This window comes from Phaethon lepturus, unplaced genomic scaffold, assembly GCF_000687285.1.
Source record: "Phaethon lepturus isolate BGI_N335 unplaced genomic scaffold, ASM68728v1 scaffold10486, whole genome shotgun sequence".
NCBI classification, from domain to species: domain Eukaryota; kingdom Metazoa; phylum Chordata; class Aves; order Phaethontiformes; family Phaethontidae; genus Phaethon; species Phaethon lepturus.
Genome location: NW_010544097.1, coordinates 4,808 through 18,279, shown reverse-complemented (window position 1 = coordinate 18,279; position 13,472 = coordinate 4,808). Strand labels below are relative to the sequence as shown.

The window sequence follows — 13,472 nt, the reverse complement described above, 5'->3', positions numbered from 1 at the left end:
CCCCAAAAGGAATCTCACTACTGTCCTTCAGTAAACTACATTAATCCATCCTGGGAAGTGAGGGATTATATTGTTAAGTCCTTCTTTTGAAAAGCTCATGCAGTTTCATATTTTGGGGATCTTTTGTTTCCATGAGCTATATCCAGACCTAAGGCTGTGGTGTTTATTGCATGATAATGAGTACAGGACTTAAGAAATCCATCTTTGCAGCACTCTATTTATTTGATGTATTTTAGGAAGTAAAACAAAGTTTCTCAAAAGGCACCTTCAAGCCATCTTCCCTTATTTTAAACATTTCTCTAAGCTGTAAAACTCTTTGGGAACCAAATAATTTTGTTTGTGCAGTATTTCTTTGTTGCTGCTTCACTGCATACACAATGACATATTGAGAGCTTGGAAATAAATGTTTTACTGACATAGTTATATATAGTTTTCTTTTTATTTCTTCTATGCTATTGTGTGCTCTAGGTGGATTAAAGAAAACCCCCAAAAGCTGCAGACAACAAACAATAAATAAAAAATAACATAAAAGAAGTTATCCCTCAGTACAAATTCAGAGACAATAACAGCTTCCACCTCTTCTTTCTGCCCTTTCTCAGCCTTTAGTTCCACCTTAGGGAAAACAGGAAAGTCAACAGTTCTTGGCAGACTGTCCTAGTCACCAATCCAGTCTTGCCTATGCCAAAGGGAGAAATGAAGTCCTGCAGCAAAGCATCTTGGAATTTCCTGTTATATAAATAAGGGGCTGTTAAAATTAATTTTTAAATTATGGAAATGCTTGGGTATTGCACAGGAAAGAAAGTAGTCTGCAAGCCAGCACTTGGAATGTGCAGGCCTGAAATAACATCTTATACCTCCCCTAGGAAGTAAATCAGCGTATCTCCTAGACTAAAGTCTAACATGCTTTTTGCAGAAGACACTTGCTACTGAGTGGGTAGAGATACTTCGTCCTGGCTCCAGTACCTGGAGGGTTTGTAGGTTGATCCCTGCTCCCCCTTAAATGCATTCTTACAATATCAGTTGACGAAAACCTGATAATAAAAGGTCATACACCTCTTGCCAAGAGCAACTAATAAAAGACACATTGCTATCACAGTGATATACAGAAGTACCTGCATCACAATGGAAGGATGAAATTCCCCATCTAATCTATGCTATACTATAGGCCAGTCAGTCTCACTTCTATGCCTGGCAGGATCATGGAGTAAATCCTCCTGGAAACTATGCTAAGGCATATGAAAAATAAGGAGGTGACTGGTGACAGTCAACATGGCTTCACCAAGGGCAAATCATGCCTGGCAAGTCTAGTGGCCTTCTATGATGGGGTTACAGCATTGGTGGGTAAGGGAAGAGCAACTGATGTCATCTACCTTGTGCAAAGCATTTGACATTGTCCTGCATGACAATCTCATCTCTAAATTGGCGAGACATGGATTTGACAGATGGACCACTTGGTGGATAAGGAATTAGCTGGATGGTCACACTCAAAGAGTTGCAGTCAATGGCTTGATGTCCAAGCAGAGACCAGTGACGAGTGGTGTTCCTCAGGGGTCGGTACTGGGACTAGTACCGTTTAATATCTTCATCAATGACATGGACAGTGGGATTGAATGCACCCTCAGCAGGTTTGCTGATGACACCAAGCTGTGTGGTGTGATTGACGTGCTGGAGGGAAGCGATGCCATCCAGAGGGACCTGGACAGACTTGAGAGAAGGGCCCACGTGAATCTGATGAACTTCAACAAGGTCAAGTGCAAGGTCCTGCATCTGGGTCGAGACAATGCCAAGCACAAATACAGGCTGGGCAGAGAATGGATTAAGAGCAGTCTTGAGAAGAAGGACTTGGGGTTGTTGGTTGATGAGAAGCTCAGCATGACCTGGCAATGTGTGCTTGCAGCCCACAAAGCCAGCTGTATCCTGGACTGCCTCAAGAGAAGCATGGCCAACAGGTCAAAGGAGTTGATTCTCCCCCTCTACTCTCCTCTTGTGAAACCCCACCTGGAGTACTGCGTTCAGCTCTGGGGTCCCCAACATGAGGACATGGACCTGTTGAAGTGTGTCCAGAGGAGAGCCACAAAGATGATCAGAGGGCTGGAGCACCTCTACTATGAACACAGGCTGAGAGAGTTGGGATTGTTCAGCCTGGAGAAGAGAAGGCTCTGGGAAGACCTTATAGCAGCCTTCCAGTACCTGAAGGGTGCCTACAAGAAAGCTGGAGAGAGACTTTTTACAAAGGCATGTAGTGATAGAAAAAGGGGTAATGGCTTTAAACTGAAAGAAGGTAAATTTAGATTAGCTATAAGGAAGAAATTATTCACTATGAGGGTGGTGAGGCACTGGAACAGGTTGCCTAGAGAAGTTGTGGATGCCCCATCCATGGAAGTGTTCAAGGCCAGGCTGGATGGGGCTTTGAGCAACCTGGTCTGGTGGAATGTGTCCCTGCCCATGGCAGGGGGGTTAGAACTAGATGATCATTAAGGTTCCTTCTCATCCAAGTCACTCTGATTCTATGATGTTGTCTTACTGGGGCTGTTGCCACATAGAAATTTAATTTTTGTCTTTGTCCCAAGTCTTGCTCCAAACCAGTTCACACCAATAACCTGACTTCAGCCAGTCCCCCTACAATGCACCCAGAGCATGTCTCTGGTGTACCCCGGCAAAGGTCATAGGCAGCTCATGGAAAAGTCGTATCTGCCCAAGTCTCTTGACATTTTCAGCCCAAGGGAGTTGTCCTGCACATGGACATTGTGTCTATATATGCATATCCTCACTGGTAAACTACTGTGAAAACTGAAGCTGAAATAAGAATTACGCTTGAATACGGTATTGAAAAAATAACATCAAAATACTCATTAAAAAGAAGACTATTAATGAAATGGACTGAAACCTGCAAACATATGAAAGGAAAAAAAGAGGTACAAGGTAAAACAGGAGTATGGACATGTCTCCCTAAAACATTTTTTAGAACACTCAAAGGTGCTTTACATAATAGTTTGGGTTTGGAATTGTACTTTACATATATAGTGAATGATGCCCATAAACAATAATGCCATGTCTGGCAAGACACTCCATTCCTGTCAAAAAGGGAACCAAAAGCATTTGGTGGTCTGCATGCTGAGATATCTACTGATCTGATGGCTTTGGTATAACTTTGAGTATGTTAGTTTTACTCACCACATTCAGTAGCATGATGATGCAAAAGTTGATACACACTGCAGTCCCTGTAGTTGCAACCTGAGAGTTATTCCTGATTAAAGCCCACTTAAAGGCAGCAAAAGTGCTGACAGTCACAACACGGTAAATAACAATGCCAAAAACAGCAGCAATCACCACACAGATCTAAAGGAATAAAAAATCAGAGAGAAGAACCTGAAAACTTTCAATAGAAGAGGAGTTAACTTCTTCCTGAAACTCTGAAAACTAAAATGAAATGAAAGACTTGAAAAATGCATCCATTTTGATTCCAGTTGTTTCAACATTAATATTCTTATTGTGAAGTCCTTTTTATTTTCCATAATGCATAATATCTTTGAAATAATATTAAAATAATTTTTAGTTTTAAACATTTTCTTGAAAATGTATCTCCTCCTTAACATTAAAGTGGGAAACAGTGTTGCCAGTGCTGGGAATTAGAAATTTTCTTTGCATGTATCTTCTGCAATGTGCAAAGGCTAGTGTCAAGCCAATGTCCCAGCTTGATGGTGTCATATTTGGGATGGATTTTGTGCTTTGATGGACTTTACACTTACAGGAAAAAATGTCTCCACTTGTAAGCACTGCCTCAACAACCCTGGCAAGCTACCCTAGCAAGCTACCCTAGCAAGCTATTTCTTGCTACAGTTCTGGAAAGATTCTACTTAGGGAAGGTAACAAATTCAATTGCCCTTATAATTTCTTCTCTGATGAGACTTTCAGCAAATGTGACAGTTATAATGTGAAAGCCATGCAGCTGAGCCAGGCTGCTAAATCACTTGATGTTCCATATGCAACAGTTGAGCACTAAATGACAACTGTTTTCCATCGTGACCAATTTATGCCACAGTTTAGCAAGACACCTGAAGGACAAACAGTTGGGAATTAACACGGGTGACTCATCTCATAGAAATGCTGACACAGTACCTGTTAGCTACCTTATTACATAGGAGGGAGAGTTTCTTTAGTAGAAGACAGATGATTATTTCCGAAAGATAGGTGTATTCCAAGGTTATGTGTAGACAACTTAAACCTATCAAAATTGAAGTGTATCTAAGCTAATTGAATGGTCAAAATGATTTTGGAAACACTGAATGCTAATCAAGCTGTTTTCATATTTTATTAGTTACTGAATTGCTTGACATAATCCCAGTGCAGATGAAAAAGAAAAGTTGTCTGTCTGTTAATGTGAAGGGCTAGTTTATTAGATTCTCTGGCAGCACATAGAAACATTACAAAGTTACTGAGCTAGAGGATTGCCTCTGGATTCCCTGCATAGTGCTGAGGGGAAGATGGACCACTTCCCTTTGTTAACAGGGAATAACCTGGTTCAAGCTGTATTAGTAACTGCACTGTGAGAGTCAATGCTGTGAAACTTTGAGAACTGCTCTAACTCAAAGTTTTGATAAAAGTAATATCTCCTGTGCTTAAAGCTATAATTTTTAAGGAATATTTTTACCTAATTGGGGGAATATTCATTGGAAGTTCATGCTACACCAGCAATAAAACATATCTTCAGTGAAAATAATCCTTGTCCTGTTTCAAGGACTATTATGGGGACAATTTGCGGTGCATGCAATTCAGAGCAAGGCTACTATCTCTGACACTGGGCAAGATCTATCACTAGGCTAAGAAGATTAGTGACCGTCTTTGCAAAGGGTAGTGAATGAAAACTCTCCCCTCTTCAAGAAAAAAAATTGGGAAAATGCAAAATGTTTCAGGTGTACAATCAATTCTGAGCAAGGATTGCAATCCTGAGCAGATGTAAGTGTCTTCAAGAGCTGAGTCAGACAGTACATTGGCTCTTTGTGCCCCGTATTTCTCTATGTGCCTCTGTCCATCCACCTGACGTGCCAGAGCACAGCTCATCTCAGTAATGCTCTTGTCTTTCTTTCCAAGATTGCTTTAGGCAATTTTGAAGCCATCAGTTTCTTACAAGCCCTCTGCCCTAATTCCCTCCTGTCTCATTCAAACACAAAGTTCCTGGGCTAGCTCACCCACCTGGCTCTCCAGAGCTCCTGAAGTTATACACATATATAATTTCTTTTTTTTCCTCTGGGAAAAACCCTAGTAAATTACATGAGGGTCTGAGTTGATGCCAGCTGTATTTTCAAGACCAGTCCTACAACTGCAGTTGTCATGTGAATAACAGTGAATAACAGATTCAGTGAATTTAGAGGATGAGGGCGTTTCAGCAGAAATGCATGCGGCTCTCTGTTAAGAGAGATTCTGCTGCTGCATTTAGTCTTACACTTTGGAAGGAGGAGAGATGCCTCATTCTAGGCAAGGAACATAGGTTTCTCCATTTCAATTGCACTAGCAATATGAACCCTCTTTCCTTACCTCCTCAATACACTGAAAAACTAGGAGATATTAACACCATTAAGCAGTCAAGGCACCTTAGTTATGTTCTCTGTAGAGTTTACAAAGAACACCTGCCTCTTCCATGACATCTCTCCCCATCACTCTGTGCTGTCTACACAGGAAAGGCAAAGAAATCAGTGAGCTAATTCAGTCAGCTGAAGTTGGTGCCCAAACATGATGGCATCACTATTGCAGTACGTGTGTCACTACATATAGCCTTACATGTATAGCCTTGAAGGAAGGACTTAAAAATCTGTGAGACTTGGTGAAGAGTAAACTAGTGTAGAACTTTACAGAAATTCAGGCTATTTGCCGTGTACAGATTTTCAGCCTGCAGTAAACATGCTAGAGCTCATTTCACTTTCAAGCAGCCATATCCAATATCGCCATACTCTTTCAGCAGAGATAACATTATTTTGAAATTTTTCAACTGGTAAATAAACAAAAGTTCTCAAACCATAAAAAATATTCCAGATGCAGAAACAATGAGTCTGCTGCATTTATCTGCAAATGCTTGATAAGGCTCTGGCTTCCCGGATATGGGGTTCATTCGTTCTTTCTTGGAGTACTTGGCTTCAAACTGTGGACGTATTTCCTCCTAAAGAACAGACAGACAATGTTCACGTACAGCACAACTAGGAAAGATTCAGATCATTTGTTAAATCAGTGCTATTGGGAATTACATCTTTGAATTCAGCAGCTGGCACTACTATAAAAGCTGAGCTGGGAAATCAGGTCTCCTTCATGAGAACTAGAATAAATCACTGTACCCATAAAACGATATTGGAAGTATTTAGCAAATTCCCCAATTACCTACTTTACCTACTCATCTAAACAATGCTCTTTCAAACCACATGGCTGTAAGCCAAATCATTTTAAGGTTAATACCACAGAGTTTTCCAGCCTGGTATTATCCTATTGATACTGGAATTCTACAATAAAGCAAAAAGCAAAAAAAAAAAAAACCAAACCAAACTCCTTTTTCCAAAGCCAGTTGCTGTTTGCTAGGTAATTGGGGAGTACCTTCCCATCATCAGCAAAAGTTTCTCAGCATTTGAAGAAGGAGCAATGCCATCTGATATTGCTAATTTCCTTCCTAACTTGGACAATATTATTAGCAGGAACAGCTTTCAGCAGCAGAAATGTCAAGTCCTGCTTTGCCATAAAAAGCCTATTCTGAAATGAAACTTGGGGATTTCTTGGGGAGAGGCTTCGTTACATCTGTTTACAGCCTTGTCAGAAGACAGGGTTCACCCTTAGTTCAGGTAAGACCTCATGGTTTTCAGCTGCAGTAGGGCTACCCACTGCCCTGCCATCTCGGACGTTCACCAGCAGCCGCGTGTCCTGTGCCACCTCACCCATCTGGCATCAGGGATGCTGTCAGAGAGAGGAAAAAGCACTAGGCTGCGAAGATGGACTTCCAACAGCTGCTGGCAGTCCATATACATTAGATGAAGTTTTACAATGCTCTGATGCATGCTAGAGAACTGGCTCATGGTACAGCTGGCTACAAGGGAGCACAAAGGCAGCTATGGACTGTCTTTGCAGCTTTTCCACCAGGCCTCTGCTGTGCATTTCTTTGTAAGCAGCCAATAACCCAGCTTACCGATTTTGGTCACTTCCAGCCCTTCAGCTGCATTTAATTGAACTTTCACTGACTCAAAGTTGTAAATGACCGGACCTTAAATGACTGCATTGAAATAGGGGAATGTTGATTGCTCATACAAGTCTTTAGAATGTGAATAAAAGTGAGAAATCCTAAAATCCTACATCCTTTTTATAAAATTCCCCTGGTAAAAGAAAAAAAGTCATGTCTCATTCTCCTTCTCTCAAAATTTGAAGGCACTTCCTCAATACAGTTTATTTCCAAATTCAAGCAGCAACCTGGTAAGACTGTATTGAAAAAAGTTGAGGCTTGTATACTCAGCTGCAATGCCTGTGTAACTAATTACGTGGTTGAGGGAACCAGCCCTATATTAGCCACATACAAAGGCTAAGCATGTTTCTGTGGAGGCAGGGTAACATCTTGCTCTTATTCTTCCTTGCTCAAGCTGTTCCTGCCATATCAGGGCTGAAGGTTGCTGAGGATACAATAATCTAGCAAGAGAAACAATGCAAATAGTATTCTTGTGTGCATGTCATTGTGGGACATGCAAAAGGACAAAGTGTGATAGCATTGAAGCAGGGTGCTTGAAAATTGCACCTTGTAGTTTGTGGAAGGGCTCTGCCAGCTAATTTACAGAGTCATATACAAGAAGCCTTTTCTTCTCTGCAGCTCTCTCAAAGCCAAGGTTTGATTATCTTTCACAATCTGCGCTATAGGGAAGTCCTTATCATATCCACCATGAATCTAGGTATCTGCTATGATCTCCAGTCAACTCTGATAATGCAAATCCTATTTTTACAGATACATCTCACGCAAAACTGAAACTCTGGCATAAACCTTTGTACCTGTTTAATGACAGCCAGCAATGCTGAGCACAGCTTGGGGCAGGAAGTGAGCAGTACTATATCTGGCTGAGGTTAATGATATAAAGAAAGTGACACTGGAGAAAAAGAAAAAAAAATGCTGTAAATAGCGACAGAAGCCATATTTCAGCTGGGAGTGCCAGGAACTCTGCGCAATTGCTTTCTTGTTGCACACCCAGCCAGGACCCAGTTACATGTCCACGTCTCCCACCTTGCACCTCATTTACACAAAAAGGAAATCCAGATAGGCAGGGCTGAAAAGAGCCAGAACACATTCAGCCCATGTCCCCAGGCTGGGCAACCTGGCCTCTGCAAGGGCTGTGGCATGCCTTCCTTGGGTGAAATTCGAAACGGGTGAGGAATTCACAAGGTTGCATATCTGAACAAATTTAATTCTCGTTCCCATCATCTTCATTGTTTCAGTTCTTTGCCTCTTCAATTAGAACAGAAAAGTGATAATGAAGTGATTTTTCCCAATCTATTGTTGGTAGGAATTAATAAATTTCCTTCTGTAGCAAAACCTTATTTTCCAATTTGACAATGAAAATTAAAGCAAGTAAAAGTTAGACATGGCAGATAATGTTAATAAAAGTATCAACCTTCATTAACAAAAGCTTGTGAATTCAGATGGTAATTAGACCTCTTTAATTGATTTCTTTGAAATAGCTAATAAGAGAAATCAGCTGATTTTGTCTGGTGATAACTGAATGGAATGTAGAGAGGAAATTTAATTAGCAGTGATTTTATTAGAAAACAAGCATTTTGGGGAGTAAAATTTTCACCTTATGGAGACAAAATTCTCACTGACATCTCACTGACATGTACAACTTCATGATCAAACTCCACAGGATGTGTCTTTTTCAATCTACATAAAACAGACCATTCTCCTTCCTTCCTGCTTCTCAAACATGGATTATTCTAATTCTTTACTCACAGGAGAAACGATACTGATTTCTGGAGTATCAGATATAGATTAATGTGCACTGCCTTAGGCCAGATCTTTGTGCAGTGCGTTAGGTCAGGTCTTGCTGCACTAGAAGAGCTACTCTAATTTTATTTTGTGAAATATATCCTTTTCTTTCAGGAGGTGCTGAGTCCTTCAACAGGTGAATTCTTGCAGGAGTCCTATCCTTTCTAGTCCAAGGATATATCGTCCTCTATAGCCCAGATGTAGAAAAGGGATTTGTAAAAAACTGAAAATCTGAATCTTGATCACTGGGACAATGATAGGACCTCCAGAAGAAAGTCTCCTTGCAAAGTCTGTCGTTTGCAGGTCATCCTGCTTGCAGCTGAAGGCAATGGCAAAGTGAAGAGGTAGACTTCGAACCACAGAACAGGGAAATGATTTCAACACCTTTTCACCTGGAACACCTGCTTCCAAACTGTGACTGTCTCAGGGGCAAAGTCCTGCAAAGGCCCCAGCGTCTATGGAAAAGTACAGCATCAAGAAGATGAAGGCAGTGATCCGTTGAGCTGACCTTAAAGCAAGGACATGCTTGAGTTGTGCAGTAGGTATAAGCACTGGCAGTTGTAGCATCTTCAGAGTAGATACCTCTGGGAGGCAATCAGCTCCCACTCTTGGGACCCCACTAAACTCTGAATGGAGGAACTGATGCCTCAAATGCCAATAAGATACTGATGCTCTGATGACTGCTCACATAAATCTTTGAGAAGCAGCCAGCTGAGTTCCTACTGGCATCTTTAACCTCTAATTTGAGAGAGAAAGGTATCATCTGGCACACTGCTTCTGAAAAGGCTGCTACCCACTGCTGTAGAGACTTACAAAACTCCCTCTGGAACTCTAAGAAGGTGCAATGAATAGCTCTGGAGCAGGTACACTCACCACTGCCCCAGGGCACCTGACTGAGGTCTCATTGACAGAGCTTATTGGGAAAAGACTGGTGTGAGAATAGAAGACCAGCTGACCACCAGCAGGGAACAGTTATCCTCTGAAAATTACTGACATGCATCCTACAGGCCAACTGAAATAATCTGCCAGTGGAACATAAGCATCTCTTATAAAAAATAATGTTATTTGATAGACATCATAAAATAAACATATCATATTTCTATGAGGATAGTTTCAACTACCAGAAGCTCTTTCATGCTTTCTGACTAGAAGAGGTAAAATCTAGCAACTCTATTCTCTTCTGTCTTTTTCAGTGTTTATTCCAGCTAAAGACTGTTGCATGGGCGTGGTAATGCTCTTCCAAAAAAGCGTAGAAAGCAGAAAGCAAATCTTCCATGAGGATGCTCTCCCCCAGGCTCTGCAAGAAGATATGCAGTTTCAGTTCTAGCAGCAAGGTTGTAAGCAGAGTTTGGGCATGTGCATAAAGAGGAGAGGGAAACAGAATGGGGAGTGGTCCTGAGTGGGTTTGGAGCTGTTGTGCTCACACCTGAGCAAAAGACTCCTCCAAGCATTACTACAGCAGCCATAAATCACTTAGAATTATTATGCAGAAAGGAAAAAAAAAGCATCACTTAAGGACAACCTTACCAGGAAATTCAGTATCTGTAAATGAACTTATCATGGAAGATTCAGGTGAGTGGCTTTATGGATCAGCAAAATCCCAAATCCAGGTAGGTTAAATGGTGAAAGGTGTAGATATAGAACATCCCAAACTATAAACATCTGCAAGACCAGGCTTCCTTGGAAAAAACATAAAAAGGGCCTCAAACTATGCTTGCTTGTGTATTTTGTTAGTTTAAAGGCTCCTTCTCATTCTGGGGACACTGAGCTGTAATTCTGACTTGGAAATTGCAATTTGGTACATCTGTCTTCTCCCTAAGCTGTCAGCAGCAGCAGCAGGGGCTTTTTTTGCAACTAGCCATGAGGGGACATGATCACTGCAGTTCAATTCTAATCAATATCTGAGCCTCAGGCAGGACTATCTCAGTGTGGTCTCTTTGTGACTCATTGGCATGGGCAAGACCAGGCTGCTAATCTCAGGAGAGTTAAATCAGTATTAGAGTATTTTCAAAATATATGACAAAAGTCCTGAAGTAGCACCAAGAATTGACAGCATATATGCACAAGTAATGATGTTCCTGTTGCTATAAAGAAACCAATTTCCAGTTGTGTAAGCTATTTCATTTTATGTTCTTGGATTATTTTCTTAGTCATTAAGCATTTTAAAAAAAATTCTACCAGCAAATGAGCAATTGTATCATTTCGTGGCCTCATTGAACTACATTGCCTCATAGAGACAAAAATCCCATAACTCAGAAGCCTGTTTCTCTGCTGGTGAGATTAATGAAAAAGAAATTCTTCCACAGATCCAGCGATATAGAAGTTTTCAACTGCACTGAGATCATTACAGAAGCCTCTTGCAGTCCCTTCAAGAACTTTGGGACTGTCTCTGGAGAGGAAGGAGAGCAGACTCTGTGGACAGCTGTATGTCCAAACCCACTTAAGGAGCACTTTTTCCGCCACACACACTGAATCTTGCTTTTCTCCTGCATAATAAAACCTGCTAGTTCCACTTAGATCTCAGCTCTCAGTCCCAAAAGCATGGAGTTTCCTTCTGGTAATCACCACAGAAAAAGGTTAAGGTTATTTTTCACTGTTTAGTTTCCTCCCTAAGGGGATTGTCTCTTCCAACAGAGGATGAACGAAGTCCTTTGAGTTGGTTCACCTCCCTCAGTCTCTCCACAGCACTGTACACTTAGGTAACCAGCATCTGAACATTCAGAAGCTGGTACAAGCCTCACAAGGCTTTCTCTCCATCAACGTTCTTAGTGGCTATCTAAAACAACAGATAAAAGCCCATTTGCCAAAACACTCTAGGCTGTCAAGAACGCCTTTGGATTCAAAAGCAAAATTTGCTAGTTCCCTCCAAAGTGCATTTTTTTCCTAAAATTTCCCACAGTGACAACCACTGATATGTTGAAATTAATTTAGATTCACCAAGGTGTAAAAAGAGAAGACAGTTTGGCTTGGGGAAAGTTTCTTCACATTCCAGAGGAAACATCTGACGAGAAAAATGCTTATTTTCCTAGTTTATGAAGATTTGAAGAATGAATTGAAAATAAATCCAGAAGAAAAACATGCTTACATTTTTACCAAATCTTTTTATATTAAAGATTAAGGAGCACTTTTTTTTATACAAACCTCCTCTTCTTCCCAGTCTATCAAGTCCCAGTCATAAGCAATTACTGCTCGCCTTCTTTTCCAAAACTCCAGAAAAACAGTTGCTGGAGGAAATAGAAAAAAAACCCAAAATTGTCTTTAAGTCAAGAAAATGTTAACTACTATCACAGAACTGTTGAATGAAGCTGTTACATGATTTCCATTTCTTTGCATAAATGTGTTCTTTGAACAGCAAATCATGCTGATGATCAAAACTGCTTTCAAAAAGCATTGCTTTCTAAGGATTACTTTGCTTTCTTCAAGTGTGATTGAAGCTTTAGAGATTTCATTTAGTGCAAAATGAGAATGTGTTATTTCTAACCAACCAAGGGAGGACTCTCCAAGAATAAAATTGTTCCTGTGAGTCATCATTACTAGATATAGCAGATTTCTGATGAAGCTAATGGTTTCTTGGGGCTATTGTAGATAAAGCAGTAACTTTCCTTCTTCGAAGACCATTTATAATACACAGAAGCCAGAGCCCAGAGCAAGCACATTCCAGTGTATGTGCAAATTTGTAGAGTACTACTTGAGGAAAGGGGAACTTTTGTCTTACACCTTTCTAATCCAGACCATTTCTTTTACACTACATGAGTGTGTATATATGGTATGGCATTAACATCTGACAACTAAACATTCTGTGCTGTACAGCCCTTATTGACAGAGTTCAAGATAGTGTTAATATACCCATACATGACCATGCATCATTAATATACCCATACATTTTCCATCACATATTTTGTGATGGAAAAAACAACCAAGGAAGCACTGAGTTATAAAATAGTATGTTCATATTCTGGAGATTAATATCAAGCCTGTTTATGGTTACAGGTTTTTAAAATTTGTTTTGTTAAAAGAATGTAGAAGCTGCCTAAAGCTAACACAAATCAGTGGAAAGGCTTTCTCTCCCACTGTGAGGTTTGGCTCTTCCCTTTATTGCTTGCTGAAAAGCACCAGGCTGATAACCGCAGAGGACATAAACCTCTTTGTTCACAAGCTAGCACAGTATTAGCTGTAACAGTGTCACAATAGCCTGGCGATATGTTCCATATCTAGTCCTTAAAGGATCTCCTTAATGGACTATCTGCCCTACTGCAGCATATAGATAATGATGTGACATGACACTAAGCACTGGCATAATTTTGGTGAAAGCGAATTTTTAGCCAGTAAGAATTATTATATTTTAATGTATTAGCCAATGCAGCTAAGATATGCTTAGAAAATGAACACCATGAGCAGATAAGGTAAGATATCAAAAGCACGTTTAAGGAAGCAGCTAGTTGGTTTGAAGGCATTTTCATATATCACGACATCCTTT

General features: G+C 40.5%; 1 protein-coding gene across 1 annotated transcript in view; it reads right to left on the bottom strand.

The window, feature by feature from the left end:
- Positions 1–12,219, bottom strand: part of ANO4 (anoctamin 4) — a gene marked incomplete at its 5' end in the record, with an annotated part of 36,632 nt that extends 24,413 nt beyond the window's left edge. The window contains 3 exons of the mRNA XM_010288559.1: positions 3,175–3,339; positions 6,014–6,154; positions 12,137–12,219. Coding sequence (XP_010286861.1) covers positions 3,175–3,339; positions 6,014–6,154; positions 12,137–12,219 — 389 coding nt within the window. The remainder of the gene's footprint in view (positions 1–3,174; positions 3,340–6,013; positions 6,155–12,136) is intronic.
- Positions 12,220–13,472: the final 1,253 nt, after the last annotated feature.